The sequence below is a fragment of the Antechinus flavipes genome, chromosome 5, assembly GCF_016432865.1.
Source record: "Antechinus flavipes isolate AdamAnt ecotype Samford, QLD, Australia chromosome 5, AdamAnt_v2, whole genome shotgun sequence".
Classification (NCBI taxonomy): domain Eukaryota; kingdom Metazoa; phylum Chordata; class Mammalia; order Dasyuromorphia; family Dasyuridae; genus Antechinus; species Antechinus flavipes.
This window is the reverse complement of record NC_067402.1, coordinates 262,307,260-262,328,561: the sequence shown is the minus strand read 5'-3', so window position 1 is coordinate 262,328,561 and position 21,302 is coordinate 262,307,260. Positions and strand designations below refer to the sequence as shown.

At 38.8% G+C, this 21,302-nt stretch overlaps 1 protein-coding gene across 1 annotated transcript in view; it reads left to right on the top strand.

Annotated features, from left to right (window-relative positions):
- POC1B (POC1 centriolar protein B) overlaps positions 1–21,302 on the top strand; it is a 92,492-nt gene that overhangs the window by 67,646 nt on the left and 3,544 nt on the right. Inside the window, exon 11 of the mRNA XM_051963640.1 lies at positions 19,547–19,771. Coding sequence (XP_051819600.1) covers positions 19,547–19,771 — 225 coding nt within the window. The remainder of the gene's footprint in view (positions 1–19,546; positions 19,772–21,302) is intronic.

Below are 21,302 nucleotides of genomic sequence, written 5' to 3'. Positions count from 1 at the left end.
GCTCGGTAGAACAGTGGTTAGTGAAGCATGTCTAGAGCCAGGCCAAGCTACCAATAATGGGCAACTGAGACATTCACCAATCAGGACAGTAGAACTCTCGGGGCAGACATTCTAGGAATGAAAAAACAATGGCTCTTGAGTCAGAGAATCTGAATCAATTTCTATTCTTAACCCTTATTTCCAGTGAGATTTTAGCTTCTCTGGAACTGTTTCCTCATCTATAAAATAGATGGTCTTTGGGGGTTATCTTCTAAATCTAGATCTGAAATTGTATGGTCAGTTGTAAATAAAGGTTTAAAGTCCTCCCGGGCATAGTGTCCATTGCATCAGGGTGATAGCCCGCAAAGAGAGAAAGGAAGAAATTATAGAATTGATGTCAGAAAACTTGGGCTTAAAACCTAACTCCTTTGTGACCACTGGCAAGAATCTCTCTCTCAGCCTCAGTGCCCCTTACCTATAAAGTGGGTACAACAATACCTTAAATGCCTTTCTGGCAGGCTTATTACAAAAAAGCTTTTTATAAGCCTTAAGATGTTACACAAATGATAATTATTATTGGCTATATCTAAAACATGTTAGAAGTTAAAGTCTATAATGATCTTGAAAGAATGTTGGGATAAAGGGTTGCCATATACGCTATTATTTCTCAACACCTTTGAGCAGAGAATTCATGAACATAACCATTATATCAGCAATTTGGGAAGAAATGCCCATGAAATACCTAGGACTTTGCCAGCAGAATCATAGAAATCTAAGCCCCCAATAATTAGAAATCTGTAGAACAGCAAGTATTTTCTTTATTTTGATGGTAGAAGAAATAGCAGAAATCCAAGCAATTAGGGCTCTGAATTTTTAAAGGTGAGAAATTTCTCACCAAACATTACTCGAATAGAAGGACTTAGAAAGGGTTGTGCTCAAACACTTAAATAAATTACAAAAATATTTTCGTAGACACATGAACTAAAAATAACAAAGTGAGCTCCCCAGTAAAAGAGGTGAAGGAATTTGATAAAGGCTGGCCTTTAATTTGTCTGAAAATAGCAGCAAGCAGGAAGCTCTTAAATGGGATAACATGAAACTTCTAAAGCATTTCCACTGTTCACAACTTCACTAAAGAAGGCTATTTCAAACTATGCAAGCATTCATTAAAAAAATAATAATGTTACAGTCACAAAATTAACCTTCACATTGGATTTCAGCCTTGATTCAAATACCATCAGGCTTTACTTGATAAACAAAAAGGTTCAATCCAACTACTATATATAGGCCCTGTGCTAGGTTCGTAACCGACTCAAAAATTGTATGAAATTAATCCTGCTCTCAGGTGTTCTCCTGAGGGTGGACTGCAGAGACAGAGGTTTTTTAATACATGTCCAAATAAGATGATCCAAGGCAGCTAGTTGGTGCAGTGGATAGAGCACCAGCCCTGAAGTCAGGAGGACCAGAGTTCAGATCTGGCCTCAGACACTTAACACTGTGTGACTCTGGGCAAGTCATTTAACCCCACTTGCCTCTGCTAAAACAAAACAAATACATACACACACACCAAAAAAAAACCTAAATAAGTTGATCCAAACCATGTTTAAGAAGAAGAGCATTCTGATAACTAAAGGGATCACAGGAGGTCTTGGGTACCAAGCAGTGCTTTGAGGCAGAGGGAAGAGTGATACGTTTGAACCTTGAGGGCCAATTGTGAATTGGAATTCATGGGACCCAGATCCTAGTCCTGGCTCTGCCACACACACCAGCCACATGACTGTAGGCACATGATAAGCAGTATCAGTTTCCCCATTTATAAAATGGACACAATCACGTTTATCTTAACTCCTTAAAAGAGTTGTTGTGACAGTCAGATGGAATGTGTTATATGACCTTCGTGATCAAATGTATTTTTGTTCCTTTTTTAGTCAACAAGCATTTATTAAGCACTTCCTGTACTCCAGGCACTAGGTTAAGTGTATCATGATGAGAATACAGATCATGTTCCAAAATCATTATGATACATTTCCATCATGTTTCTATCTTTGCCCAAATAGATCACTCATCCCAATGAGTTTTGGACTTGATTGGCCATTTGTGGTCCCATGTGATCTGAATTGTCCATCATCGTCCGTTGTCCTTGCTGTGTGCCCCACTCGGCGTCCCTTCCGATGCTAACCTATTTGATCTCTCAGTAAGATTGTGGACATCATTCTTTCTATCTAGTAAATACTAGAGGATCACTAGCAGACGTCTGCTCTTTGCTGTGGCCCAACATGCTGATATCTACCTTATTTTTGATTGCACTGTATAAATGCTGCCCAGACATTTCTGCCCTGGTCTTCACTGGCACTCTATCATTCAGCTCTACAAGGTTGTAACAGTGGAAGCTGATCCAGGCAGCCTCGTGCTTTCTGGTCCATCTGTGGTTTTAACTTGCCAAAGCTGCTTCCTCAAACCCCAGGCCCTCTCTACACATTATGCCTGGTGGGCAAAATATTCTTCATACATTTGTTTTATCTGGGCTCGTCTCTAAACAAAAATCAGTAAATACCAGAAGCGGCTGGATTTTTCCTTGGAGCTCTCAGGTGGTACTGTTGGATGCAACAAAATCATCTGTAAAAAGTGTGAATATACACATTACTTGCTTTGGCTTCATTTTTTTTCTAGTCAAGGTGACAGAACAGTACCACGAGAATAGCTGGGAATAGTTTTGGAGTAACTGTGGTTCCCTCTTTCTCTACAACCAAGGGCAGAACTCACAATGAAAAGGACTGAGTCCTGCAAAGATCTGCTCTTGGCCAGCATATCTGGAGAGCTGACATTTTGAATTAGACTTAGGAAGCTTGGTGAAGATGCTGCCATGTGACAAACAGGTTAGAGGAGAACTGCCCAAGTAGTTCTGATTGTGGGCACCTGCCTGTACATTGCCTAGATGGGCACACCTACTTTGTTGACTCAACTCCATTCCCCAACCATCCTGAGGAGACCAAGATACACCTAAAAAATATTCTACCACATATTGCTGAAGGAAATCACAAAACCAGATCAATTCATTCTAACTCAGTTTGTTAGCAAGGGAAGGAGGTAACACAATGGATAGAACACCAGGCCTGGAGTCAGGAAGAATTCAGTTCAGATCCAGTCTCAGATACTTTCTAGCTGTGTGACCCTCAGTAAGTCATGTAACCCTTTGCCTCAGTTTCCTGATCTGTAAAATGAGCTGGAGAAAAAAATGGCAAACCCTTCCAGTATCTTGTCTAAGATCACCCAATATGGGGTTACAAAGAATTGGACATGATTGAAACAAATGAACAACAACAATTCTTTAGCAGGGATGAGGTAACAGACTGGTATTGATGAATATGTCACATTTTTTCTTTGAGAAGCTGTATGTATTACTTATTTCTGAATGTTCTCAGGTTTGCAGTTCACTCTTCGTATTCAAAGGAGTAGTTTTCTAGCCTCCAGGCTCAAAGTTGTAGAAAAATAATTGTGTACATATAGTACATGAGGGCAGCAAGGTGTCACAGTGGATAGAGCACCAGGCCTGGAGGCAGGAAGATCTAACCAGCCTAATACTAATTAGCTGTGTGACTTTGGATAAGTCACCCTGTTTGCCTCAGTAAAATCCTTATTTGTAAAATGAGCTGGAGCAGGAAATGGCAATATCTCCACCAAGCAAATCCCAAATGAGTCACGAAGAGTCAGACATAACTGAAGCAACTAAACAATAATGACTGATTGATGGATAGATGATGTATATGAACAGACAAATAAAGAGATATAAAAATCTGGAATAAAGGATATAATACAAAATACATATAATTAAACAAGAACATTAGTTCTTGATGTGGCAACAACAGGGAATGATCACTGGACAGCCCAAATATTCCAGTGGTATTTTCATAATGTTGAGAAAAAAAATGAGGTGGGCCCCAGCATAGTGAGTGGACTGACTCTTTTTGATGAACTTATGTGGTGTCCCCTTGGACAAGAATCCATAGGAAGTTAATTAATGACTGTGATTGTCTTCATCCATTTGAAGTATGCTAAGCATTCTCTCTTGGATCTGCTTCATAATAGCTCAGTTATCAATAGAGTGAGGAAGTCAGAATCTTTTCCAAATGAGCAAAGTCAAATATTAATCATTTGGCATAGGCTTTTAATTAAATTATCTAAAGATTTTTTTGTAAAGGTATCCTACTATTATGTTGAATTTGTTGAGTGAAAAAAAAAGGGGGGGGGGGTGGGGGAATGTACCATAACTAAAGTAGAAGCATTTGAAGATAGGTCAGCTGGCTGGGAGGCAAAGTGATACCGGAAGGCAGTTATGTAAGAATCATAGAATCACAGAATAAAATATTTGGAAGAGACATCAGAGAGCAACTAGTTCAACTAGTACCAGATGCAGAAAACCTTCCACAACAGCTCCTAGAAGGGCCTTTGTAAGCTAATGTCAAAGATCCTGCGGCTGCCATTCTACCTTTAGACAGCTCTCATTGTTAGAAAGGTTTTCTTCACTTCAAGCTTAAATCTGCCTCCTTGATCCTTCCACCCATTTCTACCAGCTCTGTTTCCTTAGCCCAAGCAGAGCAAATCTCAGCCCTTAACTATAGTACAGCAATCTGGTACTTGAAGGCAGCTGGGCTATCCCTTTGGAATTGTCACTTCTCCAAGTTAAATATCCTTAGTTCCTTCTACTGATCCTCCTTTGGCCCGTTTTCCATTTTTCTCACCATGCTGTGGACCCGATCCAGCTTGTCTGGGTTCTCATAAATATGGCATCTCAAACTGAATCCATGTGATGTGATTAGAGCAGAATATAGTAGTAAAGCCTCTCATGTTCTGAACTCCATGCCTTGCCATGAAACCTATGATAGCTTTATGATAGGCTTTTTCCTTTTTTTCCCCTTTTTTTTCTATCAAGTCATCTTGACTTTACAATTCAAAAAATCCCCAAATAGTTTTTCCCAGGAAATTTTTTTCTAGCTATGTCTTCTACATTCTGTACTCTTTGAGGCTGATTTTTTTTTTAAACTCATAACTATTAAACTTCACTGAAATTGATTTGGCCCATAGTTTTAAGTCATGATTTTTGGATATCGTCTTTCTCTGTTTTGTGTCATCTTCAAATCTTATAAGCTTGCAGGCCTCTATCAAAGTAACTGATGAAAATGTCAAATAGCCTAAGACCAAGGTCAGATCCCTAAAGATGCTCCAGTAGAAGCCTTCTGAATGTCTAACATGGAAACATTAGTGCTTATTCTTTGGGACTGCTCATTTACCTAACCTTGAATTTGCCCAGTTTTACTATTATCTATCCCTATTTCTGCTTAAATAGGATCCATATGCCAATAAGTAATTGTTAAGCTCTTATTATGTCCCAAAATTATGTTACAAATGTGTGATACACACACACACATATACACATAAATATATAGACATACAGAATAGGCACAATATAATTTGGGGGAGGGAGAGCTAGGTGGTTACAGTGGTTACTAAACCTGTAAGTCAGAAGCCTGGAGTCAGAAGATTTCCTGAGTTCAAACATGTCTCAGACTCTTATTAGCTGTATGATCCTGGACAAATCACTTAATTCTGTTTGCCTCAGTTTCCTCAGCTGTAAAATGAGCTGAAAAAGAAAATACCAAACTACTCCAGTGTCTTTACCAAAAAAACTCAAATGGGATCACTGAAACTACCTCAAAACAAAAAATTGAGGAGAAAAGGCATTGGCAATTGAAAAGATCAGGACAATTTTTATTTGGAAGTTCTTAGCTGAATCTTGAAGGAAACGGGAGGGTTCCAAGAGACAAAGATAACTATGGATTGCATTCCACGCATGGGGAACAGCCAAGCACAAAGTCCTATGGGTAAGGGGCAGTAAGAAGACCACTTGGAATGGATTTAGTCTATGTGAGGAAGAGAATGTGTCACGAAGGATTAGCAGCTGAGAGACTTTTCCAAACATTTTGCTGATACAGTGATTTTGCTGATACAGTGATTCAAGACAGTCCAAGGGGCTTATAATGAATACAAAGTACCATCCACTCCCAGAGAAAGAACTGATGGGAGTCTGAAAGTAAATCACAGTAGATTTTTTTTTATTCTTCAGTTTGTTATTGGGTTTTTTGGTTTTGGGTTTGGGGTTTTGTTTTTATTTTTTGTTTTTTGTTTTTTTTTTGCAAATGGCTAATATGGGAATGTTTTATATTACAGAACATGTATACTCTATATGGGTGCCTTTTCAAGGAAGAGCAGGGAGGGAACTTGGAACTCAGTTTTTTTATGTTAAAAATGTTTATATAAATTGAGAAAAAATAAAAATAATTTTGCAGAAAGTTAAGTATAATAATAGGTAGCATGTATGTAGTGTTTTAATGTTTACAACATTTCTTTTATCTCCCTCAATCCTCACAATAACTCTTTGAGTTGGGTGCTATTATAGTATATCCATTTTGTTAATGAGAAAACAAATGCTTTTAGAGATGTCTTATCTAGGATCACACATCTAGGAAGCATTTTCAGTGGAATTCAAACTCAGGTCTTCCAGAGGTCTAGGTCCAGGTCCTGAATGCTACTTCTTGTACCACCCAGCTGCCATAGTAGCATTCCTCTGACCTATCAATTGAGTCTCCCTATGTACCTGCCTCCTCTAGTTCTTGTAAGCATCAAATAAGATAACATTTGTAAAGTTACAACATTTTCCCATTGGCTGACATATAGTAGGCACTTAAAAAATGCATATTCCCTTCCCATGCCCTATGAGAAAAGGAAATGAGTTTAATCTGGCATGACCCATCTCTTTACATATTGTTCTAGTATTTTTCCAGGACTAGAAATTAAGCTCACCAGTCTGAAGTTTGTAGATCTTCTTCCCTTTCTTTTGAAAAGTGGGATATTTGCTCTCATCCAGTCATGTGACATCTTGACAAATTCTCTCTAATCGTTCAAAGATCATTGACAGTGAATAAAAGCCTGGACATCCACCTCCACCCATAGCCCTCTGGGGGCTAGCTTTTTTTTTGTTTTTTGTTTTTTGTTTTTACTAATGGCAACTCCATGCCTTCTGTCTGGCTCTTTGCTTATCTGTACCCCCCCCCCAAAAAAAAATCAATCTCTTCTATTCTCCCAAGCCTAAGATAACTTTGCTTATAAAGGAAGAAAGAAGCAAAGTGAATATTGGATAACAAGACCGAAATGGCCAAAATGCTGGGCTTAAAGTCAGGAAAACTGGAGGTCAAATTTGGCCTTGCTACTTAATAGCTGTGTGATCCGACCCAGTGCTCAGCACAGTGGCTGTCACATAGTAGGTGCTAAATAAATACCATTGACTTACTGCCCGTAATCATTGCCTAGTTTCCTCAACTCTAAATGGGCATGATAATAGCACCTGCCTCTCAAGAAGTTGTGTGAGGACCAAGTGAGATTATCCTTGTAAAGCATTTATCAAAGTGCCTGACACATAGTAAACGCCTAATCAGTGCTTATTTCCTTCCTTCCAAGTACACAGAACATTAAATAGAAAAATATAAGAGTGGAGTCCTTAGACTACTTTGATCTGAACTCCATTATAGGTAGTAGAAAAATGAGGTAGCAGGACTAGTGAAAATATTGAGCTTGAATCCTAATTCTCTTTTTCTTAGACAAAACAGTTATTTTATCTACCTGTACAATAAGCCATAAAATAGTTAGTAGAAAAGGACAATAGCAGGAGTTTCACTTTTCCCAGGATCATTTTTCTCTGAACTCCATTAAACATGATATGAAGGATGTTTTATTACTAATACCGCTACCAATAATGACAATAGAAAATCCACAGTTCACCTTTCTCACCATTCTTCATTATCAGCAGCCCACCAGTTCAGACAGTACACCTATACCTTTCTTCGAGCCTTTTCTTGACCCAACGTGTCTTTAAAACCAATAAGCCTTAGTATGGCCAACACATTATTTTGGAATTCGTCTCTTCTGATAATTTTTATATCACGCCTCTTTTTTCTTTCCAACTTTACTTAATTTCTCTTGATTCCATCTCCTCTTGTCTTCTCTGGCAAATTGTCCCTTCTGTGATACCCCCTCAATTACTAACCTTCAGTCTCTCCCTATCTGTTGCCTATCTTCCCATTCCCTACAAACACAAGCCTAAGTCTCCGCTATTCTTTAAAAAAAATCCTTACCAGATTCCAGCTAGGAGGCACTGGGTAGAGTCCTGGATCTCGAGTCAGGAAAAGTCATCTTTCCGAGTTCAAATCTTGCCTTAGATACTTAGTAGCTGTGTGACTCTGAACAAATCATTTCTCCTATTTGCCTCAGGTCCTTATCTGAAAAATGAGCTGGAGAAGGAAATGGCAAACCACTTTACAGTAGGGTCACAAAAAGTTGGGCACAACTGGAAAATGACTGAACAGCAAAGATCCCACCATTATTGCTAAATATCACCTATATCACACATATCCTATATCTTAAAACAAAACAAAACAACTTGCTACAATCAGTACCTCCTTCTTCTTCCTCCCTTATTCAGCTTCCAACTTTATCATTCAACTACAGCTGATGTCACTGAAGTTTCAGTGATTTTGTTAATTGCCGCTTTTAACATCCTTCTTTCCTCCTGCATACTCTCTCCTTTGGGTTTCTCTGCCTTCTCTCTCCTGGTTTGCCTCCTCACCTATCTGTCATTCCTTCTCAGCCTCTCTCATTGATTCATTAGCCATATCATGCTCAACAACTGCAAATGTTTGTCCGTTCCCTCTTCTCTTTTCTCCATAGATTCTGTCTCAGTAACTTCTTCCAGTGGATGCAGTTACTCCCTGTGGGCACACTACCCAGATCTATACATGCAGCCCTAGTCTCTTCTGAGCTCCAGTCCCAAATCACTAATTATCTCCTAGACATTTCAAACTAAATATCCTAAACATCCTCACTTATTATCTCCCCAGACTCCAAAGCCACCATCCTTCCAGTGACCTAGGCTTGCAACCTCAGTATCATCCCTGATTCTTTTCTCTCACTGCCCTTATGTATCCAATCCATCACCAGATCTATTTATTTCTATTTTTACATTATCTCTTGAATGCATTGTATCTTCACTACTAACACAACCTTATTGTTATTGTTCATCTTTCATTCTGGAAGATAATCTTGACATCAAGGAGCTGAAGCCATAATTTTCAAGTAAATTGGGTTTAAGTGAGGGAGAACTGTACAAAGTCACCTCCCTTACTTTCTCCTCTGGAACCATTTGGGTCCAGTGGCTAGGTATAGATGAGGATGATTGGAGGTTGCCCTGGATGCAGTGTGAATCATTGAATTTTTTATTCAGGACCTTGTCACCTCTTATCTGGACCATTGCAGTAATTTCCTATTTGGTCCCAAGTCCCAAGTAACTTCCTACTTAAATCCATCCACCACACAGCCATTAAAGTTACTTTCCTCAAATATATGTTTGACTATGTCATCTCCCTACTCAGTAAATTCTAGGGGTTCCCTAGTGCCTCTAGTGCCAATTATAAATTCTAACATCCAAATTTCTCCATACCTTGACGCTTCCTAACTCTCCAGTCTCCTTACATGTTATTCCTCTTCTTTTACCCCAAAGTCCAGCCATAATGTCCAATCACCATTACTAGTATATAGTGTCTCACTTCCTATGTCCTCACCTTCCTCATTTCTACCTCTTAGAATACCTCTCTTTTTTCAAGATTCAGATCAAGGACTATCATGAAGCCTTTCCAGGTCCTCAGGTGATACAGTCTTTCCCAAAACTACATTGCATTTGCTTTGTATATGTATTTTTTTTTTATCATTTGTGCCCATGTTATCGGCCCTATGGTAATATGTAATCTCCTTGAAAGCAGTAATTTTCACTTTTGTCTTGAGATCTTCAAGGCTTATCACACTTCCTGGCATATAGCTTAATAAAGCTCTTTGCTTAATTTTTAAAATAAGTTTTTAATGATGTCTTGCTTTTAACATGATGGTTTCCCCCAATATCCCTTCCCTTCCATCTTAAAGAGAACCATCCATCTCTAAAAGAACCACATACAATAATATTTTTAAAGAAATACAAGAGAAAAAGTCAGCAATCAATACATTCAAAAAGTTCTAAAAATGCATACATTATTCAGTAGCTGTGGGCTTTTGGGAGTATCTCAAAATTCTTCTATTTGTTTTTTCTTTACCATTTTGTGGAATTTATTTTTTCCCCTGTGTACTTACTCTTTTCATACATATTGTACTCTTTGTATTCATTTGCTCTGCCTACTTCACTCTGTATCAGTTCTTGGAGAGCTTTTCATGCTTCTCTGTATTCATCACATACATCATTTTTTAGAGTGCAATACTATCACATGATATTCACATACCATGATCCCTGTCGATGGGTGTCTACTTTGTTTTAAATTCTATCACAAGAAGTGCTACTATTGAAGATTTTTATTGTGTATGAGGATTTTCTTCTTATCATGGTTTTCTCGGAGGAAAAGTCCAGTAATTAATGAAATCTGTGTGGTTCAAAGCCTGTGGATATTTTAATCTCTTTATTTACATCATTCCAAGAAGCCTTTCAAAATGGTTGTAATGATTCACAGCTCCATCAACAGTGCAACAGTGTGCTTATATCCCCACAATCCTTCCAGCATTAACTGTTCCTATTCTTTATCATCTTTGCCAGTTTTCAGAATAGAGAAAACTCAAGGTTTTTTGATTTACAGTTCTCTTGTTAGTATTTCACTGATTGATTTTTAAAGTAAAGTATGCCTTTCTAAAGCCACATTTTAGCTATCAGTTTCATACCATCAAATCTCAAATGATACATATGATATAAGCCTTTTTATATTAATATTGCTAGTTCATTTTATATATTTTCATTGGCTTTTTCACTTCTGTGAGACATATGAAGTTATGTATTTTGTTGTTGTTGCTGTTGCTTTTTTTTCCCCTTATGTTTTTTTTTTCCCTTTTGATTTGTTTTGGTTTTTTGGGTTTGGGGTTTTGTTTTGTTTTTGCTCAGCATGATAAATATGGGAATATGTTTAGAAAAATTGCATATATTTAACCTAAAAAAAAATCAGTCTCCTTTAGAATATAATCTCCTTGAAATCAAGAACTGTTTGGGCTTTTGCTTTGTAACCCTAGGACTTAGCACAATTTTCATCCCATAGTCAGGTCTTAAATGCTTTTTGCTGGATGGTTTATAATTTAGGCAGTTATCTAAGTCCTAAAAATAAAAATAGAAAAGTGAGACAGACTATGTTCTCCAAGAGCCACATTTTAGTAGAAAGAGTAATGTGCTTAGATTTTGAAGCCCTAAGTTAGAATTCTGGCTCTGCTACAAATATGGTCTTGAATAAGATACTTAACCTCTTTGGTCTTCAGTGTTTTCATCTGTAGAATGAGGGGATTGGTCTAAATGACCTCTCAGATCCCTTCTAGCTCTAAATCTATTTCTGTAGTTTCTCTCATATTGTATTTCTATGATATGGTATGTGTGTGGTTATCTCTATGAACAATGCTCACCCTTCCTTTCCTTTTCCAGACAAATTCATCTTAGATTTTCTCTAGCATTCAGGCAGTTCTGTTTTCCCTGACTTTCATTACGTGCAGTCCATCCAACCCATCATCTCTTTTTTTTTTTTTTTGAGAAATATGAATCCAGTTCTCAAACACCAGAGAAAGTTGTCAGTTTGCAAAATCCAGAAAATAATGATTCACTTCCCAAATCTATGAATTATTTTTTGAGAGCTTTAACATTTTCATTTTGTTTTCTTTAATCACAAATGTGATGAGATTACATATTTATGATATAAATCTCAGAGTATAATTGTCAAAATAACAATATTTAACTCTCAATTATACATTTTGATCTAATACAATTGCATTATGGTGTAATTATTTCCTACTTCCTTTTTTTTCATCATCAGGGATAATCTTAAATAGGAGTCTTTTCTCTCTATCTTTACTTTACTCTCTATTGGTTGTGAACTACACTAGAAGTAGAAGGAAGTAAATGGTCTTTCCCATTGTTCCTTCATAGCCTCTGATACGAGTATTGACTTAATAAGACTTAAGTGAGGGAATTCTCTTATCCTGATAAAATTATTTTATTCTTTATCATTTTGTTGCTGGTGTTAGTTATTTTCAGTCATGTCTAATTTTTATGACCCCATTTGGGGGTTTTCTTATCGGAATGGCTTGCCATTTCTTTCTCTAGCTCGTTATATAGATGAGTAAACTGAGGCAGAGTAGAGTGACTCACTCAATGTCACACAGTCTTATACCAGATTTGAACTCCAAAAGAAAAATCTTCCTGACTCCAGGCCCAGCACTCTTATCTACTGTACCACCTAGTTGCCCAGTCCTTATCAATAACCCACTTGGGGAGAAGGGTAACAGAGGAAAAGGGGGTGGTACATGAAAAACTCAGATCTTCCCCTTAAGGAATTAGCTATTTGCCTTCTACTAAACTATGTAAAAAATAGAAAGTAGGAGAAAATATGTATGTAGACTTGGGTCATTTATTGGGTCTGGTATTCCCTGTCCAGCTATGTATTCAGAATTAATGAGACTCAAGAGATTATGACAAAGATAAAGGCCTTCAATGGATCTGTGATCCCAGGAGCATTTTTGGAGAGGAATGAATTAATCACCCAGATATGCTAGGAAGCAGGATTTCTGGAGAGTCCAAGTATTCTGGCCTCTTCCCCACCCCTACAAAAATAATATGATTTCACAAGGGTTTTGAGGGTAAGGAAGCAAAGACAAATAGCTAACCTTATTCCCAGACCCTGAGGGCTATTTTAAAAAGAGACCATTGCTTCCTGGGCAAAATATAAAAACAAAGAATAAAAATAAAATGTCTTTCTCAAATTTATGTAAATGAACCAAACATAATTTATTAATTTTCTCTTGTTTCTGTACAATAAAGACTCCATTCGGTAAGCATATATAAGCATATCGTCATCTTGTTAAAGTCTGAAATGGAAATTGTGAGCCAGCTAGGTGATCCATTCCCAGGAAGGCCGTGGGAGCTGTTCTGTAGTGCTTTCCCCTTTCCCTAGCTTATCCAGGTTAGCTTCAACTAACCACTGATTTCTGACCTCAGGAAAGAATTAGAAATTTAGGAAAAGATCCAGCAGTTCAGCAGAACTATGAGTCACTGCTGAAAACAAGCCATTCCCACCGTCCTGGGATTCCCAGATGAACTAAAAGGTCAGCCTGGATACTAGTCTGATAGCAAATGCTTATCAGCTCAGAAGCATTCAGTTGCCTATTCCTGTTCCAAGTGTTTACATGCAAAAGAAATTATTCTATGACGATTTTACACTGGATTTGTTTTGTTTTATTTTGTTGTTTTGTTTTGTTTTTTTTACTCAGGAGAGTAGTCTAGTTATAATTGTTTGCTGTTCAGCTATTTCGGTCATATCCAACACTTGTTGACCCCATTTGGGTTTTTTTGGCAAAGACACTGACAATGGTTTGCCATTTCCTTCTCCAGCTCATTTTATAAATGAGGAAATGTAGGCAAACAGAATGAAGTGACTTGCTCAGGATCACTTAGCTAGTAGCAGTCTGAGGCCACATTTGGACTCAGGGAGATGAATCTTTCTGACTCCAGGCCTGGTGCTTGGTGCGCAATGGCACCCCTAGCTACCCAGTGGAATTGGCTACTGTCTATTTGGTCTGTGCCAAACTAATTTTTCTTAAGAATAGCTCTAACTGGGTCATTCTCTTATTCCAGGGGCACCCTATCACTTCCTGAGTCAAATCTAAACTTTTCAGTTTTGCTTTTAAAGCTCTTCATGACCCAACTCCAGCCTAACTTTCCAACCTCATCTATCACTTGCCCTGCTATACTTGGCAGTCTAGCCAAATTCAGATTATTTCATTGATGTCTCTGTAATACCTAGAGCAGCACCTCCAACAGAGTAGATGCTTGTTCACTGATCATACCTCATATGCAGTCCGCCAGCTCTTGTCTCCATGCCCACCATGTAAATCCTCCTCCCTTCTACCTCTAGTCCCCTGTCTTCCTTCACAATGCAGCTCAAGCTTCCCCTTCTAAAGGCTGAGCTTCCCCTGATCCCATCCACTGCTGATGCTCCCCCTAACTAGCCTGTGTGTCACCACCTGGTAATTTTGTTAACTTACTGTCTTTATATTTGACATTTGTATACTTAGATGTGACCTTGTACTCTCCCCTGTTCAGATGTAAATTGCTTGAGAAGAGGGAATATTCATTCCTTGCATTTGTATCCCTGATGTGTCTGGTACTTGCTAGGCTAATAAGTGCTCATTGATTGATTGACCAAAGGGAGATGGCTGCTGCTTTCCTGGCGCTGGGCACTGTTGGCAAAGGGAAAGCTTAAGGCCGACTGACTTTCTTGCTCTCTTCCTTGCATACCAAGAGCTCCCCTGCTGAACTTCAAATCCGACTCCAGCAGCTAGGAAGCAAGAGATGGAAAGAGAAAATCACTTGGACTCAAAGCAATCTCTCTTTCCTCTGAATCCCACTAGACTGTGTTTATACCTTATCTTTATATTTTCTTCCTTATAATCCTAATTTTGTTTGCTTGTTTTATCTCTTCTGCCAAAATGTAAACTCTTAGAGGGCAAGGACTAGAATATCATTCCAGTTCAACTTTTTAATTGATACCTGTATTGTCTTATATAAAAAAGTTTAGCAAATAATTATTAAATTAAATTATCAAATGTTAGAATATTTTTATATGCAAGGGCATAAAAATATATATTTATGTACATATAAATATATATACACACATACATATGTATGCACACAGATATGTTTATATAGATATGCATACAGATAGATAAATAATTTTCCATATAACTGGTTTCTATCCTATGTATTTTATTTTATGCATTATTCTGAGACCAAATTTTACCAAATTGCCAAAATTACAAAGATACAAAAAAGATTAAGAACCTCTGAAGGGGGAAAAATGTGCAGATAAATGTGGAAATATGTTTAGAAGAATTGCACATGTTTAACCCATGTTACATTGTTTGCTGTCTAGGAGAGAGAGAGAGAGAGAGAGAGAGAGAGAGAGAGAGAGAGAGAGAGAGGCTTGGAACATGGGATTTTACAGGGATAAATGTTGAAAACTATTTTTGCATATGTTTTAAAAATAAAAGGCTTTTTCCCCTCTGAGGCAATTGGGATTAAGTGACTTACCCAGGGTCTCACAGTTAGGAAATATTAAGTGTCTAAGGTCAGATTTGAACTCAGTTCCTCCTGACTTCAGGGCTGGTACTCTTATCTACTGTACCATCTGGTTGCCCTGTAAAGGGCTATTTAAAAAAAAAGAAAGAAAGAGAGAATATACAACCTCACTTGCTAGTCTATCATAATTTTTCTAATTTTTTTTTGTATAGATTTTTTTTTTCTTTTTTGTACAAAGGAACTTCCTCAGTCTTCTTCCATTCTTTTGTATTCTGCAGGAACAACATTCAAATTGGGAAAACACCTTTCCAAATTTTAGCTCTTATACTTCTGGAAAAAAATTTTTTTAATGTGTTTGCCTTTTGTTAGGCTGTCCAGTATGTTTTTCCTCCTTTTAAATTCATGTATATAAGTGAATAATCTTCCAGTTGATAATTCTTATTCTAATCTCTTCTCCAGTTGCATTTTTTGTGTTTTTGTGTGTTATAGTAACTTATACATATATCATAACTTTTCACTAGGCCTCATGTTGTATGATGGCAAATCCTCTGCGATCCCTGATTTTGTATAACCCCACAGTTGATCTGCACATAGGAATTGCTTGTATGTTTGTTGGATCAATGTTGACATAGGGGCTATAACTATATTCTTACAAGTTTCAAAATCTGGTTCCATTAGAAAAGATAGAAGAAAGCTCCTTATTTACCTACTGCGTTATTTTCCTTCCTTTGACAACTTGAGTTTGAGTAACCCTGCTTCTTCTTCATCGACTCTGCTCCTTTGTTTTGAAGTGAGGTTATATGTATATGTACGTACACATGTGTGTGCACATATATGTTCTGAGTCTTATGGAAGATGGCCCACAGTCAGATAACCTGCTTTGCCCATATTCAGATCTGTAATGCTCCAGTCACAACCCATCCATGATGCCTAATCTCAGTAACTCTGAGCCAAGTCCTTCCATTTGCCCTAAGAAATCCACCCAACACACGGGGGGTCCCCCTTTGCTTTATCTTGTCAGTGTGCAAATAATGTCAGATACCTACGCTGTCCATTCCTTATCCTTCAGTCGTGACAGGTGACCAGTCCAACTATTTTTTTTTCCATTGGTACATTTCTTTGATAACATTCTTTAACAGCAGCAAGCTTCTGAGTGCTTATTCTGTGTCAGCCACTGTGCTAGACCCTGAGGCCTCAAAAATAAAATGCTCCCTGCCCCAGAGGAACTTAAGCATTATTGGGGACAAACAACCAGCTTGCAGTAAGTAAATATAAAACACACACCACAAAATTGGGAGAGGAGTAATGACTGGAGGAATTGGGGAAAGGCCATGTTGGCAATTGAGCGGAGGATTGAAGAGAGCTAGGGATTCTCATAGTGTGGAGGAAGGAGGGAGAGTGTCCTAAGTCAAGTTAAAGTGGTGGAAGAGAATGACAAGCAACTTCAAGAAATCAGTTGGCTGGAAAACAACAAGTAGGATAAGGGAGTCAAAAATTCATCTGGAAAGAGGGATTGGAAGCAGATAGAGAAAGGCCCTCAATATAAAAGTTTCCTTTTTATACTAGAGGTAATAATAAAGAACAATCCAGGAGAGTGACAGTTTGGCAGCTCTGTGAAAGACAGATAGGAGAGGTGAGGGGCTTGAGGCAGGCCAGAATTTCCAGGGCAGATGGGGGAGGTTGTGGAAGTAGGCTCAACAAGACTCAGCAACTCGCTGGATAGACGAGAATGGCATTGTTTATATCACCTCTCCTCAAGGTTCCTTGTTTATAATATGCTCCACCTACCATGCACCTCTCCATTGCTTTGGGAGTGATTATATACCCGTGTTTCCCCGATAATAAGACACTGTCTTATTAAATTTTTTTTTTTGGACAGAAAAACCCCAGAGGGCTTATTTTCAGGGGAGGGCTTATTTTAATGAACATTGACAGCAATTTTAATAAACAGGTAAATGTGAACAAAAAAAGTACCATTATTCAATAATGATCATGTCATCTTCTTCAACAACATCATCATAAGTGTCCATACCCTGAATTCCATCCTGGATGTCTTGCACCTCTATTTCCTTCAGAAGAAGGGGACCCAATCTGTCATGTCCAGCATTATAGCTCTCTTTAAATGAACATGTCTTGTCCAGGTAACCTGCTCATAATGCCTTGGCGACACAGCTGTCAGTAATTTTATCCCATGACTTCTTCACCCAAGTCATGACTTCTTGCAGACAGGGCTTCACAAAGTTTCCATGCTGATTTCTTTCCATTCTATTTTCAGTGTAGTCATTGACTTCCATGCACAAATGGTCCTTGAATGGCTTGTTTATTGCAATATCAAGGGTGTGGAGATAGGCAGTCATTCCTGCAGGAATCATTACTTGATCTATTCTTCTCTCTGCAAGGAAGTTCTTCATTTCTTTAGTGCAGTGACTGCTGGCTGAGTTCTTCTTTTATCCTCCATCATGCCCCCTGAGTTCTTCTTTTATCCTCCATCATGCCCCCTGAGTTCTTCTTTTATCCTCCATCATGCCGCTTTTATCCTCCATCATGCCCCTTTTATCCTCCATCATGCCCCCTGAGTTCTTCTTTTATCCTCCATCATGCCCCCTCACTCCCGCTTACATACCGGGTTTTTATGTTGTCCTGCCTCAGCTCTCCTCCGCGGCACTGCTCTCAATGGCGTCAGCAAGCAAATCACTGGGGAAGAACAGGATGACACGCTCACTGCTGCAGCTCTGATTGGATGCAGCTTGGAGCGCAGCGTGCGTTTCACCCTGGGTGGGAGGGGAGGATGATGTATACAGAGGGTACCGTAATGTAGCGTGTAGTGCAGGGGGTCACCTTCATTACAGTAGCAATCTCAATAGGGCTTATTTTAGAGGAATCTTACACAGTAAGGGGAGGGGTTATTTTCGGGGAAACACAGTATGATTACACAAGCCATAAAATCCATCCCCCTCACACTTTTAAAAGTGATAATACAAGGGCAGCTGGGTGGCGCAGTGGATAGAGCACCAGTCCTAAAGTCAAGAGGACCTGAGTTCAAATCTTTCTAGCTGTGTGACAAGTCACTTAACCCCAATTGCCTCAGCAAAAAAAAAAAAAAGTGATAATACTGAATAATCATGATCAGAAAACTCAAGAATGTGTAGGGATTTTTTATCCTATACGGGTTGGTGTGGGATTTCTTTGACTCACTCATGCCCTCACAATCTTACTTATCTCCCAGAAGCTCCAAATGCACAGGGAAGACCAACATATCCTGTACTCATGGGATACAGTTTGTCATCTTGCACGTATATCTCTTATCCCTTCATACCTTCTCATATTACCATTTATTAGAGATGCATTTATCTTTATTTCCCTGCTTATTATTGAATTCCTTGCCATCACCTCTATAACTAAATATCCATTGTGACCAAATCCTTTTATTTAAGAAAATTCTCAGTTTTCCAAGCTTAGAGAATGAAATTTTCAATCTTAAATGTTTGGAGTTTTTATGTGGTTTAAGTGATAGAAGCAGAGTGTCCAAAAGGCTTTAATTATACTGTTTATCCATAGCCTATTGGGACCATTGTTTTGCTTCCCATTTTTTTCAAGAAATTTTTTAACTTATCTTGGGCCATATTGGATTAAGGTGATAGAGTTAGGTTTGTGGGAAGATTTAAAACTTTGCTTCTAATCGAGGTATTTATTACTGTTAAGAAAAGCCATTTCTGTGAATGTATTTTAAATTCGCTTTGACTGTTATCAGACATGCTTCAAGAGATATTGTATGTTAGAGATGGAGTTAATTGAGTTTTTAAGGTACAGCCTCTCAGTTGATTGAGTTTCTCAGGTACATCCACTTCTCTGGATTGTTGGAATCAATATAGTCTGTTAGGCAAAAATACACTACTTAGGTGAGCTGACTGGCCTTTGAGTCTAGAAGTCCTGGGTTCAAGTCCTATAGGCAGAGTACCAGACACCTCTTTTTAGGAGTATTCAGGCAGAGAAGTCATAAATCAGAAATCCATTTTTCATGAAGATTTTTTAAAACTGTATGAGAGTTACCTTCCTTTTTAAAATCAGAACTAAACTAGATTTAACTTACTCTTTTTAATAGCAAAACACTGAATTTCCTCAGACAAATGCAGTCACGGTGAAGTTTATGTTAAAAATGTCATGGCTGATTGGATTTCCTCAGTAAGCCCTGAATTGTTGTCCCTTTTCTTGTAATTGTCATTCCCACAATTCCCTGGTGATGAAGGTAATTTGATTGGTATTTTATATCTACAGTAGATAGGAACTTAAAATATTTTATTAATTAAGTTTACATGTAAGAAGTTCCTGAAGATTTTGGACATTATGAATCTTTCTTTCTTTCCTGTTATGCCAAAGGGAATCCTGGCTGCTAATGAAACTCCTCCTGATGATAGCAGCCCCCACTTCTTGAATCCTGCATTAGCCCCTTCTTCAACGGCAAGCTCCACAGTAAGCTTGGAGAAGAAACCGGAAGACAAGGGAGACAGCCCTTTCACTACTGCTGAGGTCCAGAAGAACGTCCCGTTGGCTGTGACTGATGCCTTGGAACACATCATGGAACAGCTGAACGTCTTAACCCAGGTGAGCAGGCACAGACTGACAGAACACTCGTGGGGTGGTCATCAGCGAGACCAGGCCTAAAAAAGAGCTGGGATCCAGACTCACCTTTGGTTTGGTGAACCAAAGCAAAGTTCTCCTGCTCTAGTCAAACCTGCGATAAAAAGTTCCCCTGTTCAGAGATCTGCCAGGGAGCTGGGGCTCGCCCATTCTCCTCTTCCCTTTCTTTAAGGAGGATGTTTCTCATCTTAGCCCAGGGCTGACTCTTCCTTCTGGGCTCATAGCCCTCCCTCTCCTTTTCTTCCATGAATCTCCAGTCTCTCCTCCTTGCTGACTCCTTCTTCATTCTGCTTTCAGACCTGCTCAGGTCTCTTTTCTCTTACAAAGCACCTGCACGTGTTGGGGTGCATGGTCCTTGGGGCATATTCCAAGCGTCTCACTCTCCATCTCTGCCCCTCTCACCACCTACTCCAGCCAGACCTACATAGGTACATGAACCCTATGCTCATCCTTCTGCCCTCTCACCCTCGTGTCCAGGGCTCATTCTTTCTTCTGCTCATTCGAGGCCTGTTTTCAGTCTGTTCCAGACAAGGAGCAGCAGGAGGACGCTCTTTTCTTAAGTAGGCCCTAAAACCTCACAAAGCTCTTCTTCCTCCCCCAGCATCCTCAGGGCCCCTTACCTTAAATCCCTTGCACACAGTAGGCACTAGATAAATGCTTGTTAAATAGGAGAATCACTGCACTGCTAAGCTAATAAGTACAATGCAGATAAGGATTTCGTTGGTGTCCTGTGACCAGAAGGGAGCAGCACAGACCCTTAAGCAAAGAAATAGAATATTGTGCCATATATTTGGTCTTGTTCCTAAGAGCATCGATTTTTGATTCAGGGACTTTTGTTTGCAGTATTTTCCTATTAGCTCATTGTTTTTGTATGCATGGTTGTGACAGCAAGCTTTTAGGTCTTGGGAACTTAGAAAAATAACTGTCTATGATTAATTATGGTCTCTGTTTAAAATATATTATGCTAATGTCATGCTCATTTCTGTAGCTACTTCAGCATATACCTCACATTATCTTAAACATTCACTCCCCTTCCACATTTCTCTTCTCCTTATCCCCTTGACTTTTTTGGTTTTAATTTTTTGGATGTAACCTATAGATTTTGAGGAATAAAATCCCTCTGATGTACATTAGAACACTGCTTGACAATTTTGAGTCTCAGAGAGTCGACTGGAACAGGAAGATGTCAAATGCCTTGCCCAGGGTCACACCGTCATGTCTGTGTCAGAGGGGGAACTTGAATCTAGCTCTTCCTGATTCCAAAATCCCCTACATCACATTGTCCCTCACCTTTTTGTAGGATTCTTGGATGCAGGAAGGGTAAAGCCTTCAGCAAATGCACCCATAGAATCATGCTTTTGAAAATTGTGCTCAGGATCAGGAAGTCTGGGTTGCAGTCCTGCCTTGGCCCATCTGGGCATCAGACCCGGGACAGGTCCTACTACCAGATCTCTGAGACTCTCAAGTGAAGAGTTGGGGATCTCCTGGTCTTGGC